Source organism: Mirounga angustirostris, unplaced genomic scaffold (assembly GCF_029215605.1).
Source record: "Mirounga angustirostris isolate CCGP_5_RB_7025 unplaced genomic scaffold, mMirAng1.0.hap1 SCAF_9, whole genome shotgun sequence".
Classification (NCBI taxonomy): Eukaryota; Metazoa; Chordata; class Mammalia; order Carnivora; family Phocidae; genus Mirounga; species Mirounga angustirostris.
The window spans coordinates 37,510,172-37,536,987 of record NW_026991717.1 but is presented as its reverse complement, the minus strand read 5'-3'; the positions used below and the strand labels follow the sequence as shown (position 1 = coordinate 37,536,987).

General features: G+C 51.8%; 1 protein-coding gene across 1 annotated transcript in view; it reads right to left on the bottom strand.

Annotated features, from left to right (window-relative positions):
- Positions 1–3,542: 3,542 nt before the first annotated feature.
- ANP32A (acidic nuclear phosphoprotein 32 family member A) overlaps positions 3,543–26,816 on the bottom strand; it is a 37,244-nt gene continuing 13,970 nt past the window's right edge. The window contains exons 2-7 of the mRNA XM_045899793.3: positions 10,745–10,894; positions 10,450–10,572; positions 8,333–8,531; positions 7,049–7,146; positions 5,064–5,127; positions 3,543–4,794 (exon numbers count right to left, since the gene is read on the bottom strand). Of these exons, the coding sequence (XP_045755749.1) occupies positions 4,733–4,794; positions 5,064–5,127; positions 7,049–7,146; positions 8,333–8,531; positions 10,450–10,572; positions 10,745–10,894 (696 nt within the window). The 3' untranslated portion in view covers positions 3,543–4,732. The remainder of the gene's footprint in view (positions 4,795–5,063; positions 5,128–7,048; positions 7,147–8,332; positions 8,532–10,449; positions 10,573–10,744; positions 10,895–26,816) is intronic.

The window sequence follows — 26,816 nt, the reverse complement described above, 5'->3', positions numbered from 1 at the left end:
GCTTGTGGCAGCTTAGCTTGGCGGGTTACTTAATCTCGCTCTCGAGCCTCACTTTCTCAGCTTTAACTGAGCATGGCCACCCCTTCCTCACTGGGCCAGCATGGGTACTGAGTTTGACGGGGCACTTCCCAAATGTCCCCAGTGATGAGAATCCTCTGGGTACTTGTTAACACACACATTCCCAGGCCTCGATCCAGAGCTACTGAACCAGAATTCCCAGTGGGTGAGGCTGGCCGTCTGACAAGCCCCAGGGGTTCTTATCAGGGACATTCAGGAAAACACCAGCCAGATTTCTAGAAGGCATTTATTGTTGCGTCTGGCACTAAGTAGCTAATATTTATCGAGCATTTATATGTGTTCAGTCTTTGAAATGCGGATAAGAATGACTCTACCAGATGAGAAACAAGCAAAATGACGTTCAATGTCCAGCAGACAAGTTTTAAATATATGTTGGTGTCTTCACTCCGTCGTAGTGGTCAGGACTTTTCCAGGCTGAAATGGAATGATCCAGAGGCTCTCTCCAAGGGATGTGTGTGCCTCCACAACTCCAGGCCTCTGACCTCCCAGCCCCAAACCCCCAACAGGAAGTTTCTCATTTTCCAAATTCCAGGGACCAAGCTTCATTTAACCAGCTTGGGTTTCAGGCCCTTCCTTGTACCAGTCACTATGGTCTAAGTTCAGAATACACTGATTGGCCAGGACTGGGTCATCCCGGGAACCAGAGAGGGTAGTCCCACTTGAACCTCAGGAATGGGAACGAGTGGTCCCATAGCCACGTGAGTCCCTCTGGGGGACCCCAGATTGTTGTTGCCAGACCCAAGTCCACGGATGTCCCCTGCATCAGCTTCCTGTCACCGTCAGTCAGCAGGCTACGCATGTCCCATCAGATTGGAGTCTTTCTCGTTTCTTCCCTGCTGATATACTCATGGCCTGCCTGATTCGGCCTGACCTGCCCTCCTCCGTGCCACCACCTCCCTCCCTCTCCTTGGCCCTGCTCACTCACGCCAGGGCCCAGCCTGCCACAGGGGCCTGTCTAAGGGTTGGTCCAGGGACTCAGGGCCACCATTGTGCAAAGCTGCTTATTAGGGACCCACTGTGGGAATCCTTCCAACCATGAACAATGAGTTTCTGAACAAGGATAAAAACAGCCTTTGCAAGTCAGCAAATGAGAAAAACGGAACTGCTCATCCCCCCCTTCCCTCATGCCTGGCTCATTTTAACATAGTGGATAAGAACAAGGTCTGTCGTGTCAGGACGTAAGTTTGAGGCTTAACTGCCACTGACTAGCCAGGCTAGTTGTCTTCTCTTTGAACTTTGATTCTATGAGATCTATGTGAGGATTAAGGGAGGCAATGGATATAAAGCACACGACACAGAGTAGCTCATAATCTAGAATCATCATCATCATTACTCTTTCCAGGGACTGGTTCTGCATCAGGAAATGCGCACAGATTCCAGGGATGATCAACGGCAGACACGATGAGGAAGCCAAACCCCCTGTGGATCTTTAAAAACATAGGATGCACTCCAAAGCCACACGGAACACGTGATGTGCGGTGGCGCTCGCTACATCCTGTCGGCCGAAGGCTTGGCTGTGTTCTTCCTGGGAGACGCTATCCCACTTCCCACAGTAGCCGGCCTCCCTGCAACCACAGGGCCGCTGTGGATATGGGGCAGCCACCCAGGAACGGGGGTCCTGCGTTCCAGGCTGGGCTCTGCCACTGCCTTGCAACGTGACCTTGGGCACATCACTCATGCCCCCCTGGTTTTGGTTTCCTCTTTGATCCAATGGGACCATTGATGACCGGGTGATTTCTAAGGGTCCTTCCCTCCCAAGGGTCCATGCTATGGTATTTGCTAGCACTCAGCAGGGAAAGCTCTGCCCCCGGCAGGGCGAGGGGGAGGAGGCTGTTGGCACCCCGGTGTAAGGAAGGAGGCCTGGCTCTGGGACCACACTCCCTGGCTTATTACTGGTGCCGCTGCTTTTCTGGCTGCATGACCTCGGGCGATCCCTCTGAGCCACCTGTAGAACAAGAATGGCGTTTACCTAGGGTGGCTGTGAGGATTCAGTAAGATGAACGAGATGCTGCAAATGAAGCCTGGTACCAGGCACACAGCCAGTTGGACAGATAGGCTTTTACTGCCTCCCCCTTGGGCTGAGCTTCCTCTTCTTCCTTGCCATTCATGACTGAGTTCAGTGAAATGGAAATAGCCCCAACAGACCGGGTTTCATGCTGGCTCCATCGCTTCTTACCCTCCCGTCACTTGACCTCAGTTTCCGTCATCTGTAAAATGGGCACAGTAAACCCTTTTCCTCGAGGGTTGATGTGAATGCTTGGTATGATCGATACAGATAGCCTGTTCTTCCCTTAATCCCATCAGCACTAACCTGTTCATCACCATCCATTTTTCCTTACATTCTGTAGCATTTATGTCCAGATCTCTATGTGAGTCAGCTAACCCCTAAAGCCTCCACGGAGGGAGTCAGGGCCAGAAAACCCAGGGCCGGGTCTGAGTGTCTCTCGATTTCACCCCATTCCTATGTTCTTTCCCCGGCCCTGGGAGGCAAGAGCATGCCCCCCTGGTTCATTCTCACAACCCGTGCGTAGCACAGCACCTGGCTCTGGGAGGCCTTCTCCTCATCCTACACCTGGAGCCAGAGGAGGTTTGTGCCAAAGAAAAGGAGAGCAGGTACCAGGGCACCACCTGGGAGATGGGGTGCCTCAGTCTCTCCCCAAGAAGCACCTCATTCTGCGGAAACTGCACAGAACTAGCCCTCACTGCGGGGTTCAAGGCTGTAGGGCTGAGAATGAACGTATGTGTGTATGTACTCACTACCACAGTACATGGGTATAAACCTTCTGGAAAACACAGAACCTTGCACGTAAGCCTTAGAAATGGCAACTTTGGGTTCAATGACCCTACTTTTAAGCATTTGTACTAAAAAATGCACAAAATGTCTAACAACAGAACACCCACTGTAGTGAGAAGTGGGAAATAACCCAAATGTTTGTCTAACCATGTGGTTAGCATTCAGCAAGTCAGAACAGTTAATGGACTGCTACATCGCCATTGAAGATACATGCTTTTAAACTCTTCCGAGTTAAGAGAAATTACCATAATCATGGTAAGTCAAAAAGGAGTAAGTTTGTTTTATACATTCCTGAGATCTTCAAGCACATATTCTTTCTGCAGAGTCTCAACAAAACTGTGAAAGAGAATTCAAAATAAGGTCCCAAAGTTGGCGTAACAAAATTTTTAGTGATTGTTCTGGTGTTTGAGTAACTTTTTCTATCTTTACAACTTTTTAGGTTTTCATGCTGACAACGGAGCTTTCAACGAAGACAGCACACCGCCGAGCCTCGCTTTGAGACCCAAAGCTTCCAAAACTGAGCATCAGGTTACCTGCCCTGAAAAGAAGCTATTTTATCAGATAACCAATGCTAAGCTTCCCTCCCCCCACCCCATCAGCTAGAAGCTTATCTGGAAGGCATCTTAGAAAGACTGATGGCCCTGCTGGACTCAAAGAAGCCACCCCCAAAAAAATTGTATAAAAAGATTTATTGAAATTTATCAATGACAAACAGACATAAAACTCAAAAGTTTGGCTCTTCTGAGGGGGGAGGAGAGAAACTGGTGCAGATGTTCTTTTATACAGATGAAACACGGGCTAGGAAATCACACGTCACTTCTAAAGCAATCCAGAAGAGGGACATGAAAGCAAACCTGTACATTCACTAGGAATTTGCAGTCATTTCAGATTTCCACTAGGTAAGAAAATACAATTTTGCGTTAGTTTTTCCGTGCTCGGGCGTATGAAAAACAAACCCAGCCAACATGCAGCAGCGTCTCCTGCACTCAGGTCTGTAAAAATGGTCTCAGCACAGAAGTACACGTGGAGGGATTCTCTTGTCATTTCGTAAAACAAAGCGCTCTAGTATTTTACAGAACAAGATAGGACAGTTTTGTTTGTTTGTTTTGTTTTTTAAATCTTTTAAAGAGGTTGACGTTTGAGGGTTTGCTTCTTCTCTTTTCATTAGAATTACCAACTCCATTTTACTCCTAACTCCTAAGCCTGCTGTTTCCAGCTCTCTGGCTTATAGCTCTGAAGAGTGACATCAGAGTCTTCTTCGGAGAGCAAAGCCCACCACCATCTGTGAAGGAGGAAAGAAATGAGAGACGGGGACTGTCCCCCAACCAGTGCCAAAAATACGCCTTTACGTTGCTATTTACACACCAGGGCGTTGAGTGCCTCTAGCAGGCCCAAGAAATGCAGGAATCACAGGAACCCGAACAAGAGGTAAGACGTGGGCTGGTGCTCAGCCCCTCTGGGGCTTTTGAGAAACCAAGTGGAGGCCAGCCATGACCTTCCAACCAATTCGAGAGACTCGGGATATGCCAGGAAATGTAAGAGCCCTCCAAACCGTCCTCTCTGGGAGTAAGGAACAAACGCTCACTTGGTGTGTAACTCAGCTATCGCGTTTACAGGGACAAAACCAGACACAAAGAAAAAGGAGGGGAAAAAAATAAAGAGTGGCAGTAAAAATAGTACTTTATTCCGCTCCCTCCCGCCCTCCCTCCCCCCACAACCCCCAGGACACTTTTCCCCTCTCGTTCCCACAGCAACGTTACAATCAGAAAAAAATAAGTTTCGGGGGGGCGGGATTTCAGGGGGGGTATGGGTAAAAACAGTCAAATCACAATAGGAATTTTTCAAAATAGGTTATTCCACTTAGTCATCGTCTTCTCCCTCATCTTCAGGTTCTCGTTTTCGCTTCTGACCCCTTTCTTCTTCTGGAAGAGTAAGGAAAAGGCACTGAGGTTAAAACATTGATCCTGCTTCTAACTCAACCCACCTGCTGGGAAACCAGGGGACCACAGGTCTGGGAAGCTTTGCCACCTCTGGCAAATCTGAGACAGGGGGGGTCTGCAAAGCCAGGGAGGCCCTGGGGGCCTCGGATGGGCGTGTTCTGCCCTCGGTTGGGTCCCCGGGGCCTGTGCGGTCTACTGCCAACTGAGGGGGCCAGGGCCGCTACCAGCTGAGAGTAAAAATGCTGCCATACCACCACCATCTTCTTCATCTTCCTCATCATCCACTTCCCCGTCGTTATAACCCTCTTCATCCTCCTAGGAGAGAAGATGGACACCAGCCATTAGGGATGCCTCCCGCCCAGGGACATGCTGAGGAAGCCACTTCCCGAGACAGCAGGATCAAAAAAGTGGGGGCCGCCCCAGCCTCTCAGAGCCCCACGAGAACCTGCCACCTCAGAATGGATCCAAAGCAGAGGTTCCTTTGCATCAAGGATCCCATTAAGAGTCTGAGAAAGCTTCGAACCCCTTCTCCAGAAAATACCCGCATCACACACAGTGTCTGCCAACGAGGTCAGGGGGCTGTTGGGTTCAAACCCAGGCTCAGAATTTCTGAGCTGAAGTCCCTGTAACTCAGGCAAGCTTTCTCGTGTGTGTGCTCTCCGGAGAAAAAGCTCCCCAAGCCGACTCTGTCATGAGAAGCCAGCCAGCCTTCCATTTGGTTTCAAAATAGCTCTGGCTTTCAAGGGAAGACCCCAGTTTTAGCAAATCCAGATTCTTGTGGGCAAGTCCATACCCAGTCTGTCTACCACTTTGCACACTTGGATCTCTTGGAAGGGAGGATAAAGGCCCCCTGAGGACATTATTCCCAGCTCCTTGAGATTCAGCAAGGTGTGTGAATTCATTCTCAACACAGGACCGCCACTTTATGCTGTCCCTGAAGTCCCATGCTAGTCGAAACTCTGCACGCCGAACACTGTTCCTAAAGCATCAGGCAACCCGTTGTTTAAAAAGAACTTGGTGATAGACTTCTTCTTGTCAAGGGAAATATCCTTTTATAATGTCACCAAATAGTTCTTTAATCAGTCTGTTTGCTAAGACTTTTTTTTTTGGTCTGTGTATAAGCTCTCCTTCACTGGAAGCTGGAACTCTGCAGATGGTCAATGAGATTACAAAAAAAAAAAAAAAAAAGGCAAGAAAACAAAAAACAAAAAAGCCCTGCACACTGTGGCTCCCGTGACAGTAAGTGCAAGACAAAAAATCCATTAGCCAACCAGCCCTACCGCCCTGTCCTGGGAGGGACCTGTTTTTCTAAGTCTTTATTTTTAAAATACTCGCGATATTTCTTAGAGCTGAGCCTAGTGGCCCACACCTAGGGAGAAGGGAAACCCAGCAGCTGAATGAGACAGGAACCAGGCTGGTCGCACTGGCTTTTTTCTGTTCGCCTTGACCCGACTCTCCCAAGCGTGGGGTGGCCCGGAGATCCTGCCCAAGTGGGTCTGTGTGGCAGGCAGGTGTCTGCACTCTCAACGGATAGAGACAGGAAATCGGGGGAAGGCAGGTACCTGTCCAGGCTGTTGTCATTTTAAGCCTCTCCAGGTCTAACTCTTGTAATTAGGAAGAGCTGACTTAGAATTCCGAACAAGTCATGGACATGACTGCTACAGAGAGACTCCGAACATCCAAACACAAAACCTAGCACACAGAGCCAAGAACCTTGAAGGGTGTAGAAGCCTAAAATAGTAGGTGGTCAAACACTGTCCTCAAATTATTACTTACAAATCATTATATTCTCTTAAGAATTCACTGAGTTGATCCCTATTAACAACCCAGATGCAAAACAATACCTATTTTACAGATGAAGAAATAGGTTCAGAAAGGTTAAGGAACTTGTCCAGGGACACACACCCAGCAAGTGGCTGCACCCCCCGCCCCCCAGACTGTGCTGTATTAACCCTCACAGACACGCAGAGGCCTTGTTAAGAAACTGGGAGCAAGCCATCAGGATAATAGCATTATTCCCACATGTGCTAGGGACCCTAGGCACCCATCACTCTGATGTGGCGCCCGACAGTGTCTTATCCTACCACCCACTGGTTCAAAGCAGTCTTTGGTTTTCCCTCAAATGACTCCAAGTGCTCAGTAAATACCTGAATTAACATACGAATGCGAAAAGGCAGCAAGTAAGGGGGACCGCCCCACCCCGGAGAGAGTGCCCCTGTGCTGCCCAGCCCCTTACCTCCTCCTCTCCACTCACATCCTCCTCTTCTCCTTCCTCCTCTTCCTCTTCGTCTTCCTCATCTTCCACTACCTGAGCATCTTCGTCATACTCTTCCTCTGTGCCGCAGAAATGGGGACAAGGGAACTGGTGGTGAGCTGGCCTCCCTCACGGCACAAACCCAGGCTTGTGGGCCTGGTAGGTGGTACAGTCTTCGGGGGGGCCCAGGACCCGCTCACACCCACCCGGGCCCATAGCCTAGACGCTCCAATGTGACTCAACACATCTGAAAGTAATCCAAAAGACAAGCCCTCCTCCCAAGTTTTACAAAAACAGAGATCCCGTGCGGAGACTGAGACCACAGAGAAATTGCTGGATCAAAGGAACAAGTCACAGGGCTTACAAAAGCCAAGACGCTGATTCCCTTGGAAAGAGCATCTAGCCAAACTCCTGGCTTTAAAGGTGAAAATCTGAGTCCTTGAGGGAAGTGACTTGTTCAAGGTCACACATCAAGTTAGCCATAGAGGTGGGCCTAGAAACCTGGGCTCAGGATGCCAGTCCTGGGCCTTTCCTGTTGTACCCCAAGATGGGACAAACTAGGGCGAACGCATGTGTATCTTGCAAAACACTCCACCCTAACAAGGAAAGACAAAAAATCCTGTGTCTGAATTAATGGGCCAAATATCTCCATTCTCACCGTGACCGTGGCCATGAAGACTTGCAGGGAAGCCGCACTCTGCTGGCACATGGGAAGGGGACAGCAGGAGGTGGCCCTTTCTTTTCTTCCTTCCTTCCTCCCTGTAGGCCTTGCCGGCTCACCCTCATCCTCACCGCACTACCAGGGTGCCCAGCACGCTGCCTGCAAGCCTCTTCCACCCCCCAGACACCCCCTGGGGGGGGCTCCTGCTCCCACACCCTGCAGGTCCTGTGATCCTGTGGTCTGCAGCCACCAGGGGGCTCCACACCCACTCCAGCTCAAGCCCTCCTCCTCTCCACTACTGGAGACCCACATGAATGGGACCCTCAGGCCACACCCCACCTTCCCCACCGCAGGGGGCGGGATTGAGTCCAGGGTCATACTACAGAGACACTGTAGGACCTCATTCTGGGGGACCTCTGGAAAAAGAGGAAAAACCTGATGGGAGGGTTCAGTTAGATGCTTTTAAGGAGTTACCATGCAGTTGGGGAGCCCCCGTGAGAGTGAGAATGATCAGGGACCGTGGTTAACAAAGCAGCCCCTCCCCTCTGCAGCTGTGGGAAGAGGAGACCACCCAGCCCGCCCCTGCCCCCCATCCCCACACCCACCATCCTCATCCTCCTCATCGTCATCCAGGCCCTCCACGTAGCCCTCGGCATCCGAGTCAGGGGCCTCCTTGTCGTCCCGGTCGTAGCCATCGAGATACGTGAGCTGCGGGAGGAGCTTGAACACGTTTTCTCGGTAGTCGTTCAGGTTGGTTACCTCACAATTGAAAAGGTCTAAGCTCTTGAGGTTTTCTAACTTTTTCTGCAAGCGGAAAGATGAAGTCAACAGTGAGCGATCTGTGGGAGACGGGAGGGGGCGAACAACGCCGGGAAACAGGTGGAGGAAACGGCTTTGCTCTGCCCCATCCCTGGTGGGTGGGCCTCGGTTCCCTCACCTGGGAAACGGAGGATGGACTCTAGGGCCTTTTAAGCCTCATCTAATGGCAACAGAGTTAGTCTGCAAGTGCAGCTTTGGCCCTATCAGTGACCGGCTTCAAATTAAGCTGGGGCTCCCCAGGGGCTCCAGCCGAGAGCTTTGCTGTTGCCCCTGGGACTGGGGAGCCAGAGGGGAACGGGAAGGGCTGCACGAACTAACCAAGTCTATCTGTACTGATGGTGAGGAGGACGGCCATAACACAGCACGGTCGGTAGTAACTCAGTTTATCCTCACAACACTGAAAAGGCAGAAGAGACTACTAGTTCCGCTGCTCCCAAGATCTCAGGAGCGAGAAGTCATTCTCAGCAGGTCAAGGGCAGGGAGGGCGTCTGGGCTGTGGTCTGGGTGGGTGAGCCCAGCACCTTCCCATCCCGCAGAGGGGAGCCCAGTGCATCAATCACACTGGTCACCAAGGAGAAGCTCACAAAAACACATGTGGTCTGTGCAGGGAGAACAGGGTGTGCATGTGTCTAGGTCTGACCTTTAATGGTAACCGCATCACAATGATTTATATACACACACACTTGGTCTCCATACCTGTGTCCCAAAATACACATATACAGAACTTCAAAGATTTTCCTATGAAATCATGAAATCAAGGCTTCCAGGTAGATCAAAATAGTTTTGCTTTGCTCTAGGAGGTCGGCGGAAGACCTGAAAAGAAGGTCTATCTATGGGAAGCATATCTTGTGGTTGACTCCATGCCACAGACGGGAGAAGTCTGAGCTTAACGAAGAAGGGCCAGCTTCTGCTTCTGCTGCCCTGGCCCATCAACCCGCCCCTCGAGCGTCCAGAGGGAGCGAGGGGCGCTTTGTGGACAAGAACCTACAAACCCAAACTGGGGGATGCTCCAACCTCTCTTCTATAAACCTAGGCAAGGGAAATGTGGCAAAGTTGGCAAAATATCCTCACTTTATCTTCCCTTGATTCTAAGGTGCATGGCTTGTGGGAGGGTTCTTATGTGCATGTTTACAGTTAATGCGATAGTATTTCTCTATTTCAAGAACGCTATTAATGACACAGCTGAAATCAGGGGAACACAATCCTTCAGATCCAGGTAATGCAGAAACTGTTGTCTGACCAGGACTTGCCCCCTTTTGGCTAGTAACTCCATGAAGTGTGGGGTGTGTTCAGCTGTATGAAGAGGGGGTCCCGGTCACCATCACACAAAGGACTGGAGACTAGGGGTCAGTCACTCTCTGTGCCTCTTAGGAGAGCAAGGCCAGCATTGAGGCTCTCATCCCATACCATTCTGTGCCATCCAGGGGGCTATCCCACCATTCGGAGGTTCCAGCCTCAGGCCGGCCGGCCAAAAAAAAACAAGTAGCCAACTCCAGGGGCAGCTGAATTCCCGGATGGCTCCTCCCTCCCCACTAAGGGACACGGAACCATGCTCTAAGAAATGACAGCTCGGGTTCCCAAAGCTGAGCAGAAACTGTACAAAGAGAAGCACTGAGGCGAGGGTTGGACCCCACCCCTGCCCCCAACTGCCCACTCGGGCTGTGTGACCTTGCTCAAGCCATTGAATATCTCGAGGCTTCCATTTATCTATGGACCAAGCAGAAACTAGCTCTGACTCTACCTCATGGCCCATAACGAGAGTCAAATGAAGTAAGAGAAGTGGGAAAAAAAAACAAAAACAGAAAAGAGAAAACAACACTCTGCAAAGGTAGAAGTAGTATTCCCTGATACCAAGCCCTCCCACCTCCCGCCCTGTGAAGAGGGAAGGACCGAAATGACTCACCAGTGGCTCTATTGTGCTGAGGTCTTTAATTTTGTTGCCACTTAAATTTAGATGCGTGAGGTTCGGACACTTTTCTGCCAATACTTCCAGGCCCCCTGAGATTCTGTTATCGCTTAGTTCAAGCTAAACAGGGCAGGGAGGGGAAAAGCAGAAAGAGCTCTTAAAACGAAGGCCGGGGGCCCAGGGCGCCCAGGCCTCGGCAGACAGGCGAGGGGCAAGTCGGCGCACGCGCCCCCCGAGCACAGACCAACGACCCCCTCCCCGCTGCCCGCACAGACTCCTACACCCTAGTTACCTTCTTAAGTTTGTTTAACTTTGGTAAGTTTGCGACTGAGGTGAGGCCTACGTTGATTGTACTTAAGAACTCCAGTTCCTCAAATTCATCTGTGAGGCCTTCGATTTTGCCTTCGATCGACCGGCAGTTGTCCAGGACGAGCTCTTTCACCTGCAAAGGGAAGCCTCGTGTGAATGGAGGTGCGGACTGGGGGCGGAGGCTGGGGCGGGAGGACGGGGGACAGGCCCTTCAGGGTCTGATGGCACCAGCTGCTCGCCTCTCCAGGAGCAGGGCACCACCAACACCCACCCCAGCCTTCCCACCCTTAGCCGGACCGAGGGCAGGGAGGGCTGCGGGGGGAACACACTCCCTCCAGGAGCCTGGGCCAGACCGCAGGTGACACACTCAACAATCCCTGGGGCTCTCCTTCCTGCCCCACTGCCACACCCCCCTCCGAAACTCCCATTAAAAAATAAGCTGCCACGAGGGCGCCTGGGTGGCTCAGTTGGTTGAGCGACTGCCTTCGGCTCAGGTCATGATCCTGGAGTCCCGGGATCGAGTCCCACGTCGGGCTCCCTGCTCAGCAGGGAGTCTGCTTCTCCCTCTGACCCTCCCCCCTCTCATGTGCTCTCTCTCTCATTCTCTCTCTCAAATAAATAAATAAAATCTTAAAAAAAAAAAAAAAATAAGCTGCCACGGTCCCCAGCCTCCCATCAGATCCTTCCACCCCCATGGCCCCCGTGGCCTCAGCCTGACCACCTCCCAAGGCCAGCTACCTTACTTCCCATCCTCAGGCCCCACCATCCTTCGCCTCTGTGTGCCTGTGACCCCCTGCGTGCGGATGGATCCCAAGACACACGCGGACGCTTGCTGTCACCGGCTTGCCAGCCAGAGCCCGCCCACCAGGTCTGGTGCCCGTCACCATGGTCACTAGCTCGGCCTGGCCCAGGGAAGGGGCAGCAGACCAGGGAGCCCCCCACTCTCCATTCTAGCCACAGAACTTCCTGCAACAATGGACACCTCCTGCTCTGGCCACGAGAGGAGCCACTGGCCAACTGTGGCCACTGAGCACCTGCAACATGGCTGGTGAGAACCAGGGACTGAGTTTTCATTTTCCTTGATTTAAGTGAAAAAAGACACTTACTACTTACAGTTACCATATTGGATAGAGCTTCTCTAGACCCTCCTCTTAGTAGGGTCCTGAGAGTAGACATGAAAGGAAAAAATGAAACCCCACAAACTGAGGATGGCCCCACAGTGACACGCCGAGGTCATCAAAGAACAAAAGTTGGTCTTGGAAAGCACCTCTGTGACCCTGTCTGTCCCTTCTTTGAAACTCCCTGGAGGCAATTTTGCCCCTAGAGTTCTTTGATTTTCCTCGTTTCTCTTCTTACCCAAGTTTGGGTCCAAATCCTTTCTTTCTAAGAATGTAGAAAGACTGATAAAAAGCTACTTCTCATTGGGTTGCTAAAAGGTAAATGTGGCTGAAGGTGATTCCCGGCTCCCGTACAGAGGGGAAGGAGACAAGCTGAGGAGAGTAATCAAGTCTTGGGCCTGAAAGACCCTGGGGAGTCAGCAAGGGAGGCCAGGGTGTCCTGCCCTCCAGGCAGATGCCCATGGTTACCCACTCCTGCCCCAGCAGTCCGGCTGCTCCCTGGCCACCCAGGGCTGGCAGGCACCGGAAAGGTGACTCCTCCTGGCTGCCCCCAGTGCTTGACACGACATCCCCATCCACCTGCTCCCTGCAGCCTCAAGGAAGCACGCATCGAGGTCACTGGGACGCTGCCTGCCTGGGACATCCACCCACACGTTACTTGTCACGGATGGGTCAGACAGCATCAGACATTATGGTCCAGTTCTTCTCAACAGCAGTCCCATATTGTCCAAAAGGTCATTCAAGCCCCTCAGGGCCTTTTCTTTCCCTGGACAAGCAGACTGATTTGCTTAGAACTTCCTGCTGGGCCCAGGACGACGAGTTTGCCACAGTCCCCAGTGCTTCCTCCTGCTCAGGCATCTTGGGGCCGGGGGAAGCTTGGGGGAACAGAGTCCACAGTGGGCCTGCTGTGCTCCTTCTCAGCCCACCCTTGCCAGCAGGCAGACCAGGGAGCTTGGGGGCACGTGTGGGCTGCAAAGCCCCACAGCTGCCCTGCTTTCTGCCTCCCTGGTGGAGAGAGGTGATGTGCTCAGCCCAGGACAGTGGCAGTTTGCCAGGACGGGCCAAGTCAGGCACGGGAGCTCCTTCCCAGAGCTGACCCGTTCTAGGCCGAGGCCCGCCTTTCCCTTGGATCTGGGATGGGAGAAGTTAAATCCTTTTCCACTCCCTCAGTCCCCAGGAGAGGCCAGATGTCCAGGTCAAGCCACCTTCTCAAGGTCACTGGCAAGAGTGCCTGGGAATAAAACTTATGAGGCCTTCTACCCCAGGGCAGGAAATCAGTGTAGAGCCAGGAAGCCAGGCCTTAGGGGAGCAGGGCAAATGCAGGGAGATCCACTGTGTTGGGGGAGGGAAGACCACCTCCTCTGCCTGCACTCAACACTGGAGCCACGGGGCCCATGGTCTTCAGAAGGCGCTGTCCCGGGGATTCTGGAAGCTCCACCAGAGAAAGACAAATATGAGAAGGGATTCCAGCGCAGCCTCAAAGATTTCAGACATGTGGTTTTTCCAGACAGGTCAAGGGCTTCTCCTCTTACGGCCATAAGCCAAGGAAAAGAAGGTCTTAGAGATGGGGGAGGTGGTGCTGGGAGTCAGGGAATTCTTCCGGAGAGGCACAGTGCTGCCTGGGAATTCTACGGACAGACCCAGGGTCCTAGTCCCAACTCCCAGCACCACCGCCAATGGGGGGCCATTTCTCTTGGGGACAATACGCAAGCTGCTACCACTCATGTTTTCATTAATAGTAATGGTTGGAGCTTTCCTGAGCCCTCACAGGTACTCTTGACATGCTTCACCCGCCCCAGCTTGCCTAATCCTCACTACTGCTCCCGGGGTGGGAGGTCTCCCATCTCTCGGCCACCTCAGAACCACTGACCCTCAAGTCCCAGGAATGGACTTGCACCAAGCTGGTCAGTGTTGGCTCCTGATGGTTTCTCAGACGTTCCCAAATGCGAGGCACAAGCTCTCTCAGACTCAACTCAACTCTCCAAGCTCCCCTGACGCCCCTCTTCTACGGGTTCCACCAACAGGATGGGGGCCACGCCCAGCAGTCCCCGCCCTGGTTACACTTCCTCGTAACCAAAACAAACCCCAAGCCAGCCCTCATTCAGATGATGCTGCGATTAGGGAGCAAGGATGTGGAGAGGGGCTGGGGGACCTGGGACCCTGCTCCTGCCAAGTAGGAAGGGGCCCCGTCAGCCACTGGGGCAAGCCTGTGCTGTCTGGAGCACCAGCAGGTGGCCCTTACAGGTCAGGTCCATGGGGCCTCTGGGACCCCCACCGGTTTTTGCATTTCCTTCCTGGCAGGGGGTTGGGCAAGATCAAAGAGGTGAGAGAGGGGCAAGGCTTAGTTAGACCTGGAGGCTGCTGATATCACCAAAAAGCCCAAACCCCAAGGGGGAAACCCATTGCTGCTTTGGGGAGTGACTGTTACTTTGGAGATGGCAGGTAAACTGCCTGTGAAATGTCTGAAATGGACCAAACAGGAAAAAACAAAAACACCAGCCCAACAGGCGGCCTGGAGTCATCCCATGCACCCCCTTGTGTCTCACTGTGCCCCCCGGACTCCATGGAAGGCTGCCCTTTCCTAGAACTCCAGGACAGGCTCACATGTTTCCAAACTTCCAACCAGCCCCAACGCTCCTCAAATCCACTCCGAGCTCCTGCTCCAATCCCAACCCACTTCCTCCCGTCTGTGGGGTGGCCACCGCTCCAAGCCCTTCCAGGCGGGGAGCATATCCCTTTTACAACCAGGGCGTGTTCTGCTTAAAAAAGAAAAAAAAAATTAAGGTCCACGTCCCCCTGCCAAATCCTGGGTGTGAGCTAAGTGCAAAGTTAAAATTAAACCGAAAATTTGTACTTTGGGTTTAGATTCTCTCCCAACTCCACTGGCCCTTTAAAAATATCTGAATGTGGTTACTCTCTCTCCAGCCCAACAACTGGCTTACTCTGCTGGTGTGTCAGAAGCTTTTCAAACACCCGTGGACAGAACTACATGGGACTCTATGCTTCACTCCTCAGGTGTCACCCCCACGAGGAGGCTGCACATTCATCCTTGGCCCCCACAAGAGGTCAGTGGGGAGGCACTGAAGCTTCCCAAGGAATCAGACTGTCCAGCTCCGGCATTTCCTAAAAAACTTGTCCCCAAAGCAAGGACACAGCAATCATTTCTCACCAATGGGAGCTGAAGCATCCACGATAAACACAAACACATTATTACTCTAAGGAACAACCCGTTGCTTGTTTCAAAACTGTGAAATCTTGTCTTCACAGCTCTCTCAAATTTGATCATTTCCTCTCTATTCTCTACACTGCAGTCCTGGTCACGGTCATCTAAGTCACTCCAAGTCTGCTTCTGCCTCCAAATGGGGTCTCTGTGACAGCGAAACAACTGGACGACCGGAACATTCAAGGAGCGGGCTGGCTGATGCCCCTGACTGGGTCCCCGAGTTCTGAGGCTCTGCCTCTGCGCAAAGGGGAGAATGGTATCTGTTTGACCTATGAAGTGCAAACTCCAGCCTAGAAAACCTGCCTCCTGGCTTCCTGCCGCTTGGGGGGTTGGGGTGGGGATTCCAAGTTCCTTAACTGACCTAAGGAGGCCCTCCACTCGCCACCTCTCCCCACTTCCCCCAATCTCAGGGCTCCGCACGCCTCACCCTTGTGCCACAAACAGCATCCAGGCCCCCCCCCCCCCAGGAAGCCTTCCCCCACCCAGCTCTGAGCATCCCAGGGCACCAACGGCAGCTGCCACATGAATCATTTAATCGTGTATTAAGCATCCGATCCTCCTAGAGGTCAGGGACTGTCCTTCCCCGTAATCAGCCTAGCGGGGAGCGGACACCAGAGCAACTGCTTAACAAATGTCCTGGTTATCGTGCCAGGCACAGCACTAGTTGCCGGGCCTACGGAGTGAGTCAAACCGTCGTGAAACTTACAGTGTAACTGGTCCCACACGACGGGAATGAACCTGACCTCTTATAAACAGTGTGTCCCCCAGGAGGCAGGCCAACTGCACACACTCCTCTTGACCTGACCCAGGGCTCTGTACACCGACCTCTCGCCTAGAAGCAGCCCCTCCCTCTGTAAAGGGTGTACCCATGACATTGTTATAGGGTAACATGCTGGGGACTCAGAGGCCGCGGTGAGCCACAGCTGGGGTCCTTGCCAGCAAGAGGTGTGGTGGCGGCTGGGAGGAGGCTGCCGGCCGAGAAACAGCTGCTGGAGCAGCGTGCCAGGTAGCAGCCGGAGGGGTACCGAGTGCATTCTTCAAATGCCTCCACTCCGGAGAGGACAGGCATGCTCAAGGAAGACAGGAGGGACCCAGAAAAACCGAGAAAGGGGATGCACTATATCAAAGCCAGGACTGGCTATATTTAATGGCAAGGCTTCGTTCAAAATGAAAATGTGAGACCCACTGCTCAAAAATTGTCAAGAATTCCAAAAACAGCGATAGCAGTGCATTAAACCCAAGGGAGGGCCCTTTGAAGCCCAGGGGCCTGTGTGACTGCATGGGTCCCATGCCCATGATCAGGGGGCCCTGATTTAAATGGACAGCTTGGGCCTAAAATAGCGCTCTGAAGGCCAGAACCAGAGAGAAGGAAGCTCGAGTGAGAACAGCTCTTTATTTTTCCAGCACTTCCGGAGGCAACGTGGAGAGGTGGACAGAAGGCAGGCTCTGGAGTCAGACAGACTTGGCTCAAGTCCACATTCTCCACTTGCTAGCTCATCTCACCTCTCCTTGAGCTTCCGTTTCCTCCAATGAAAATAGTACCCATCACCTAGAGCTGGATTAAGTGAAATAATGCACTTAGAGCATCCCCAGCTTGGAAAAAGCCACTTGCCTTCTTCCTGATCCACAGCTCCCTTTCCCACTGTGTCCACAGCCACGGCACACGAATGGGAACATAGGGGGGCCAGCATATCGGAGCCACCAAAGCGGTCTCTCATGGAATGCATGAAGCTTCTTAACATTTCGGAGAGCTAAGATGTTACGCCCAAAATATACTCCTCTTGACTTTATATCTACACCTTGTTTTGTTTCTTCCCCCCCCCACTAACCTTGAGCCTTGATTTTCTTTTCATTCACTGAGCAAGAATTCAATAAATATTTGTAGCTTTGGTTTCAACCCTGTCAGTCCCTGACCAATTTAGTTTTCAGGTTCTAGTCTTGCACAGAAGAGGAGACTCAAATCAAACTGACCCCGTGTTTTTTTGGTGCTCATGGGTTTTAAATAGGTCAGCTTTTAAATGGGCCATCCCCTGTTGCAGATCCCATTTCTAGCTGGAAGGCCAAACTGTTTGAGTCACCAAGGCTGAGGGGAAATGAGCTTCTTCCCAAAGGTGTTCAAGAGGAGTGACAGATGCTTGTGATTTTATTGTTTTGACCCTAAAATCTCTACTTTTGCTTAATAGTCTGTGGGGCAAAACCTGCAAAAACCAGGCAGGTTCCATGAGGGGAAAGTCAGGCTCTGGGAGAAAAGTCAGACATTTCGAAGGCTAGAAAGGCCTTCGGGCTCATCTAGGTCAGTGGCTTTCTGACCACAGCCCACAGTAAAAAATAGATTCATGCCCTGGCTCAGCGTACACACATTGTATGCACAGACACACGCACCGAGACAAAACACACCCAATTACAATGACTCTTTCCTATTACATCACAAAAGGTTTTTCTTTTTTTAATGTGACCCACAGCTTGTAAAATGCTGGTCCAGTTTAGCCGTCTTTTTGCAGAGGGAAAAAAAGCAAGGTCCAGAGTTGGCCCAGAGCCCAGGAACCCCGAGCGGGGTGAGCCTTCTGCCACGCCACCCCACACCATTGCTCTGGTCAGAAATCACCGTCCCCAGTGGAAGACTGGGGCATCATCCACAGAGCTCTCGAATTTCTGCTAACAGGAGGGTATTCTGCAGCCGCCTGGTAGCTAAGACTCTGGTCTCTGTCCCTTAAAGATCTTTTAAAATCTTAACGAAGGGGCAGGGTCCCCACATTACCTTAAAACCAAAAAAATCTCTCCAAGAAAAAAAGCATCTGAGTGTCTGGATTTTGTTTGTTTCCTACAATAGAGCTCAGAAGGCACGGGTGGGAGCACATGGCCGCGGGAAGTCGGTGACGCCATCCTTATTATTTTAGGGAACCGTGGAACGCAAGCTGGGGCGCGCTGCAGCGTAATTAAGCTGTCGGCCAGGGCCCGGGTAATAGGCTAAGCGCCGGCGCGGGGAGGGCCCGCATTAGCATAAACCCTGTGACTGGCTCCTGAGCTGCCCGGAACCGGCTTCCCACCTCCTCCAGCGGGTGGGGGGAGGTCTTGGTTTCTGCCTCGCCAAACAGAGGAGCTGGTTCCACTGCGGATGCTTCCTCCAGCCAGAAGGACAGACTCGTAACTGGAGGCCGGCCGCGTGGCTGTAGGACGTGGGCTTTGGGCTGGTCCAATGGGCCTGTTTGGCTACTGAACCCCGAGCAGAGCTGGGGCCCCTCCCTGATATCAGGCCCTTGCTTTCCTCCCCCTTGCTATCTCATTCCTCCCTCTGGATCAGTCTAGACTCTACTCCACTTACAGACCTTGTCCGTTCCACCTCCTGGAGGAAGGCTTCCCTGATTACCCAGACCCTGCCCTAGCCCTGCCTGCTTTAAGCATATGTGAAGGAAAGAAAGTATTCCCAGAGCAGCAGAAAATAGGTCCAGAAGGCTGTCTAGGCCTAGAAGGTGGAGAGGAATTGTCTTGGTCTGACTTTGCTACGGGAAGGGGGTGGAGTGGGAACAGGGAGAGATGAGGTTTTGGAACTGGTGAAGAACACGATCAACTGGCAATCTAGCAGGTTACCTCTTCTCCATGGCTGTTCCTTCCCACCTTTAGTCCTGGAGGGTGTGATGAAGCAGGAGTTTGAAGCGGAATCCAGTGAAGGCACTGGTCCCAGCAGGTGGTATCTAAATGGGGACCCAGAGAAGGAAAGGGGGACAAGAAGCGTGGAGGTACAGTGCAAAGGATGCTCATCAGGCAGTCTGATGACCTGGATGGACCCTGGTTACTTTGCCAGTAACTTGACGTGTGCCTTGGGGGAAGTCACATCTTTCTCTGGGTTTCTGCCAGTCCCTTACTTCACACACTGGACAATGGAGCCTGAGCACGGAGAGGAGACCCCCTCCTGTGGGTCCATATACTTTAAGTCCCACCTCACATCCAAACTCAGCCTCTATTCCCCAAAAGGAGTGGGAGATTTCATGGACCAAAAGAGCCCAGGCTTCATCACTGAGGGATGCCAGAAAGGAAATTTGGGGCCCCAGGCAATTAATGAAACACAAAAATCAATCGTGTAGTCTCTTAAAACACACCAGGATCACAAAAACAGCCCCCAGAGGCCCAGGGTGTTGGGTTCCAAATGCAAGAGTCTGGCATCGTCCCATCTGATGTCTGCCATCTCCCAGGGCAGCAGGGAGCAGGCAGCTCAGCTCACGGGGTCCTAGGCCCTGCTCGACAATGCTATGCTTCATACAAAAACCACACTGTCCATGATGATCTTATAAAGAGCCACAGCACTGGCCCCTGCAACAGAAAAGCCATGAGGAGACGGAAAAGGAAGGCCCGGAGAGCAGAGGGGCTAATCCTGGCCCATCTTCCTAAAACACTGCTTTGATCATGTCCTGTCATGTCCCGTCACTCTTGATCCACAGCCTTTAACGGCCACGGGGACTGCAAAGCCAGAGGAGGATTCACAGCCTCCCAGCCGCCAGTGCTCCAGGACCAAGAGCCCTGTGCCTCTCCCAGGGCAGTTTGTCCCCGCCTCACCTCTCTGCCCTGCAACCAACACGGTGACACCACCTGGCATTTCTTTCCCACGTGACAGTTGACCAAGTGCTTCCCCAGACATGACTTCGTTGAATCCACAGACGACTGGAATTCTACCCATCCTATCCCTCTCCTGGGGAAACGGCCCCTGTCCACCAGGGCCCTCCGAGAGCTGCTGCTTGGCCACAGGGCACCCGGAAGCCCTTCTTTCTGCAGTCTCTCCTCTAAACACTGCCTTACCAAGGTCTGAGGTCTCAGTGTTCCCCGCTGGTGCTCTGCCCGGCGGGGTTGGCCTTCAGCAAACACTTGCTAAGTGGTCAAACTGGACTGGGTCACTCAAGCCAGAGCCAAGAATGGAGTGGGGGTAGGCAACGGCTCTGAAGAATCCTCTAGATTCTAAAAGGCTAACTAACCCCTTATTCACTTTCTGAAGCCAAGCATCCCCCTAATTCCACTCTTAGGCAAATCCACAAATATGGCTTCCTGGACCCCCTGAAATCAGATGCTGGATCTTTAGCCCAGCCGGGATCACCTGGACAGCAGGGGCTGTGTGCTGTGGAAATGTCACTGGAGTCAAGGCAGCACGGTCTGAAAAGATGGCACAGGGTCTCTGCCGTGGGTCCCATGCGGACCTTGACAGCTACCCAGTCCCTGTGGCCCCCGATGTGGAACAACAGCCCGTGAAACAAAAGTTAATTCATTGGCTTCCTCAGTTTCACTCCTCGGGGATCCATGAGCTGGCAGGTCAAGCCTCTGCCCAGCCCGGCCCAGCAGCTTAGCCCATCTGAGAAGACTCCACACTAGCCAGACTCAGAGGCCGGGCCGCTTCCCATAGCCCCTGGATGTGCCTCGGCCGGAATTTCTAGCTGGCTGTTCAAAAACGCTTCAGAGAAGCCAAGGATCCCATCATCACCACCTCTAGGGAGCCACTGGATCCAATCCAGCTCCTCTGGCAACTGATGAAGCTCAGTGGACACCAACCCAGTGACTCACCCAAGGTCACACAGGTAGCCCATTATGGAATCAGTCCTTGGGCTCTTCTCCATTCTCCCAATTTAGGGCCCACACCCCAAAGTCACGGGCCTCTCCGGGGTGAACTCCTTGAAGCAAGAGGAAACAAAGGAGGAGAGGGAAAACAGCTGTGAGGAAAAGAGCCCCAGGCCTGATCCTGGTCCTCCTCCCTCCCTCCCACATCGGCACCCACGCCAGCAGGGCTGGAGGGGCAGAAGGGGCAGACAGAGAAAGGCTCAGTGGCCTCCTTCCCTGCCACCTCTACCCAAGATGACAGTGGCAGTGGCAATGACAGAAGCAGTGTGCCACCGAAGCCCTCCCGTCCAACCACCCATCAGAAGCCACCAAGGTGGGCAGACACGGGAACCAATCTGGCACAAGAGCCTAAAGCTGGGGGCCGAAGTTTCTTCTATCCAGGGCCACAAAACAAATCAGCCAAGGGTCACACATATGAAGCAATTTAATGTCCGTTCTTTCTCCTTGAGAGAGATTTGACACATGCAACTTGCCTAAGTCTGTAAACCAAAGGCTTAGGGTCAAAGTATTAGCGAGGAACCCGGACAAACGGTTCCGTATGTCTGCAGACTGGCAGAGCGGGGAGGGGGAGCGGTGGCAGGAGGGCAACGAAGGAACGGGGAAGCGAGGGGCTGCGGGGAGGAAGGAACACGGAAGGCAGAGGGACAGACAGACCCTAAAAAAAGCCACAGGCAGTGAAAAAGAGGGAAGAAGCGATAGAGCTATAAAGGCTCGGCACATTTTGCTTGACTTCCAAAGTTCCACCCTCTTCTCGGGGATTCTGGAGACAGAACTTGACCCGTATTTACTATCTTTTAAAATAGAGTCCGGGTCGGGTTCCTTGTTCTTCGCCGACCTACTACAGCTGCTGTAATCTCAAAATGCTAAAAGCCAAAACCAAAGACCTTACAACCTTTATGATTCTGGAAGAGTCAGAGAGGGGCCCAACCACTCAAGAGACAACGTGAACAAGAACCTACTGAGTTCTGTCTTCATCAGTCGAGGCCATCCCAGGCTGTGTGGACAGAGACACATCAACAAGGGCCAAGGTTCCTCGGTCAGGGTCCCAAAACACTGCTCGGACGGGACTAAACCTTACATTCTGAACCTCGAAGCCGAACAAAGTTGAGGAAGGCCCCGAGGATGGGAAGGCCCCTGAGTGCCGCGGGCACTTGGAAGGACAGTCCAAGGACCCGGCAGTGATCCGGCCGGGGCGTGGGGTGCCTTGCGATAAGCCATCTTTCTCCAACTGTTTGAAGGAGTGTATGTGCACGCGGAAGTCCGTTTCTTCCACGCTCTCCGAGAACGGAGATCAGTGTGCGGGAATTACAGAGAGGCAGTCTTTGGCCCCATGTAAACTGTAAGGGTGTTTAAAATCATTATGACTGTCCCACAAAAGAATGGGCTGCACTGAAAACCCCAGCATCTCCTGGAAAAGTCCACAAATCAGAGGCTGCTAAGTGACCGTCTGCAGAGGCCTCTACACAGACACAGTGCCGAACGATTATTAAATAAATTACTGTTATATGATGAAGCTCTGCAAAGAGAGAAGCCTTGAGTAGTTTCCACCTCTTAAAAAGATGCTATGATGTGCTTCTTTCCTCCTTAAAGAAGTGTGACATGGTTAGGCCACAGGGCGATTTACTCATTCCACAATATTTACAGAGTTATCAGTGAGGTGCTGGGCTGGTGTCAGAGATCCAGTTACAGACAGGGCTAAGCGAAACTAGCCAGGCTCCATGAGTTTACACGCTCGCGGGGAGTGAGAAGATAAACCAGTACACATAAGCTATATGTAACATATACAAATAACCAGACAGGAAAGACCCAGGGAGGATACGGCAACAGTGGGAAGGGATACCACTCTAGAATGGGCGACCAGGGAAGACCTGGGCTCTGAGCGACTGAGGCCAAGTGAAGTCCAAAGGAAGAACCTTCCAGGTATAGGGAACAGGCAGGGAGGGCAGAGACCCTGAGCGGGGGGGCATGGGCGGCTCTTCTAGGAAACAGCTAGGATAACAGGTGGCAGCAACAGAATTTGTGGAAGAAGGGAAGGAAAGGAAGTGGTGGCATGAGGATGGGCTGGGAAGAAAGCTGCTCTCTGTCACATCCACCCTTACGCACAGATGGGACATTCTACACCTAACTGGTGGTAAGGTGGTGAGCTTCCCAGGCAGCGGAGGGCAGAAGTGTTGGGACCACAGCAAAGGGGGATAAGGTTCAACATGCGCCCACAAGACTGAGATTTCCACGGTCCTTCCATAAAGGAAACCGGTGAAGGTTTATCGAGGGCTGTGCTCACCCGGTATTTCCAGGCAGAAATGGGCCTAAGACACACACCTCCGGGAAATATCCTGTGGCAGAATATTCTGATTAGAAGTGTTGGGGGCTCATGAAAAGCAGATAAATTCTGGTTTGGTTTCAGGCTTTACCACTTGGGAACTGTGTGGCTTTGGGAAAGCCTTCACTGAGACTCCACTTCCTTGTCTGTGAAATGGGGAGAATTCCTACCAATCCCACAGATGAGGTAAACTGTGCAGTCCTGGGGGGTATGAGGAGGGATTTTACACTCAAGTTTCTCACTTCGCACCCCAGAGAGCAGAGACAAGGTGTTATGTAGCTCTCACGCCCCCACACTGCCTTGCACTTAAGCTCTCAATTAATGTTTGCTGAACTGAAAAGCATTAAAAATAACCTGGGAAAACATTCTGCCATTTTTCTTCCTATTAAACTGCAGCACTTTGCCAGAACGCTCCAGAACAGTCTCTCTTCACTGTAATCCTCCTGGTTTGGGGGAAGAACCAACTGAGTCACACCAGGGCAGGGTGTTCAGAGGACAAACTGCCAGGAATGGGGACAGGAACAAGGCCCACCCCTCTGCAGAAGGCCGCTTGCTCTCGGCATCACCCCAGCCTTTCTCAAACAGCCTGAGCCCATCCAGGTCCAGGCCACCAACAGAAGGGACTGCAGACCACCCTAGGACAGGGTCAGCATCTCCTGGAAAAGTCCACAAAAGCCAGAGACACACCCAATACATATAACATTCCCCTCCACATGAAGCCTTGTTCTAATCCAATCACCTCATTGTTCAGATGGGGAGATTGAAGCCCAGACAGATAGAATAGCGGGTCCAAAGTCACTTCCATTATTTTTTTTTTCCTTTTTAATTTTTTGAATAAGTATCATTCATTCTCATGGCTTCAAAACCAAAAAGCATAAGATACACAGTTAATTCTCCCCCCCATCCTGCCCTGTTAACCATCCCACCCGTTAAGTATCCTTCCAGAGTTTGTTGACAGAGATATACAAGCAAATTCAAAATCTTATTTTTTTCCCTTTTACCCCAAACTCACATATTATATACTGATCTTTCCTTTTTTTCATGAAGTTCGTGTAATACAGTACATGAAAACCTTCCTCGTTTCTTATTTCCATCATGTCCCATTGTGTGGATGTACCATCATTTTTCTTAACCAGTCCCTTATTGATGAGTATTTGGGTTGCTTCCAATCTTTTGCTATAGTAATGTTGCAATTTATTTTTTAAAGATTTTATTTATTTATTTGAGAGAGAGAGAGAATGAGAGAGAGCACATGAGAGGGGGGAGGGTCAGAGGGAGAAGCAGACTCCCTGCCGAGCAGGGAGCCCGACGCGGGACTCGATCCAGGGACTCCAGGATCATGACCTGAGCCGAAGGCAGTCGCTTAACCAACCGAGCCACCCAGGCGCCCAGTCATGTTGCAATTTAGATAAGCAGCCACATACGTCATTTTGCGTTCACCCAACTTATTAACCATTAAGAGCTGGAATCAGATCCTACTTCTGACCCACAGAGCAGCTGTCCCAGAGCCTTGGGGCCCTACAATTTAATGGGTTCACCACTATACCTACTGTGGACAAGTTACGTCACCTCCATTCCTTCAGTAAATGCTTAGAATCTACTCAATGCCAGGCACCTCACCAGGCACTGGGGACCCAATGATAAAGGCATCCTTGCCTTCTGCCCCGGAATTGTCCAGTCTGGAGAGACAAGCAGAAGGGACTCAGCGGAGCAGCTCCGTGTGCCCCGAGGGCCAGTCTCCTTATCTGGTAATAGATGGCCGTATGTATACTTTAGGGGTGTTCTAGAGGATCAAAAAAAAAAAAAAAGTATCGTTTGCCAAATACTTCATATGATCCAAGGCTTGCAGCAGGTGCCCAGGAAGGGGGAAGCCTGACTCCCGTCCTAGGAGGGGTCCAGGAGGGGTCCTGCCGACCGCAAGGCAGGCAAAACGCACGGCCACGCCCCTCCCACAGCCACCACTATGGTCTTCTTACTAAGGCTGGAATGCACTGCTACTTAAGTTTTTGGGGCAGCACCTAAGCCCCTAATTGTCTTAGCCTACTTTTACTGGAAAAGGATTTGGTCTTCTCCCACTTTTCAGACCCTCTGCAGTCCTCTGAGGCTCCCCAGGTATGCTTCTCCTCTGTGTGCCTAAGCTCGCGTGTTTGAAGTTACGTCAGAGCCACGAGGGAAAGGGCAGACAAGTAAGACCCCGGCACAGAAAGGCAAGGGAAGGTACAGGGAGGGTTGACCTTGCTGGGATTTCCCTGACAATGTAAAATGATTTTTGGGGGGGGGGGGGGGGGGAAATCCAAAGGAGAAAAATCTATTGAACCTCACATTTATTTCCTTTACTTTAATGTGTTTTATGTCACAATAAAATACGTTTTAAAATCAGAAATGCTGGTATCCTATGTTCACCCTTCTAGGGAAAAACAAATGCAGCAGATTTTATAGAGAAGAGAAAGAAATAAAGTCAGGAATCTAGAGCATTTTCATATTATCAGCAGCCCCAAAGTGGCTGGGAAGATGGGGGAAGTCACAGGTAAGATTCGAAGTGACTCTGACGTCAACGACCCGGCTTTGCACCCAAGCACAGCTCCTCGGTAGCACGTGACCTTGAGCTAGTTCCTTAACTAGCTGTCTGAACCTCAGTTCCCTCATCTGTTAAAGTGGGAGTAATCCCACTTATAGCATTTCTGTACAGATTAAATAAGAATAAATATGGTATCTGGCACATAGATACTCAACACTTAGAAACAAACAAAATGCTTGCAGAAGATACTACATTTTTCTCAGTATTTAGTACAAGGATGAAAATCTCGTGCCTTCCCTTCAGAAGCCCAAAGGAGAACAGTAGTCATCAAATTTATCCAGCCCCCATAATAATGGGAAGCCATTTCCCTAACAGGCTAATTAATGAAGTCTTACTTCACCAGAAGCTCTTTTCAACTTCATGCAGGACACCTTCTTCTAGATGAAAACTTTCAGCCAATTAAGGCTGGTCCTTGGGAGAAGAGGGGGGTCAGGGCTGGTTCTGTGATCTGATTTTACTGTGTGTTTCTCCCTGAAAATAAGCCCTTGGGGCCCTCTGGGTCCTACCTCACCAGCTTTGGTCAGAGGCATCGGTAGGGTCTCCCTAGCCCACCCAGAGGTACCTGGGCCCTCGAACCAGGCTGGGAGGGCCAGATGGAATCCCAAAAGTCGCAATGGGATCCTCTGAGAAATTCAGCTCTCTCAGAAAGAACCGTGGAGATCCCTCGGAGATGGGCAGCAGGAGCCTGTGGTCACCCAAACCGGGCCACACCTCTGCCTCGGCAGGGAGAGACCACCACCAGGTGGTGAGCCCTTGCCCGGAGCGCCGACTGGTGGACACAAGATGTGCTCCAACTTTCTGCCCCCCACCTCCCAACTCACACAGCCATAAACGAGACAGTAGGCCTGCTATTGTCAACAAGTACAAATTTGCAAGTACAGGTATCGACCGAGCTTTCAAAGCTTGAGTCCTGACAGGATAATAAAAGCCATTCCGGGATGAAAAGGCAGAGGGTCAGCCGGCCCGGGGAAATGCCTAATGATGGTGTGAGCAGAGTACTGGCCAGTTATGTCTTGTCCCCCTCTTCTATCACATCATCTTTCCTATTTATCGCCTCATGAATCTGCATCTTAACCTCGCTGGGCCTCAGCTTGCTCATCAGCAAGGTGACTCGTAGGTACTTCAAGATCAGACATTCTAAGGTTCTGGCTTGCCGGGACCAGATGTCCAGTGTAGGTTATTCGAGTGACTGAAGAAATGCCACCTCCTCAGAGAAGC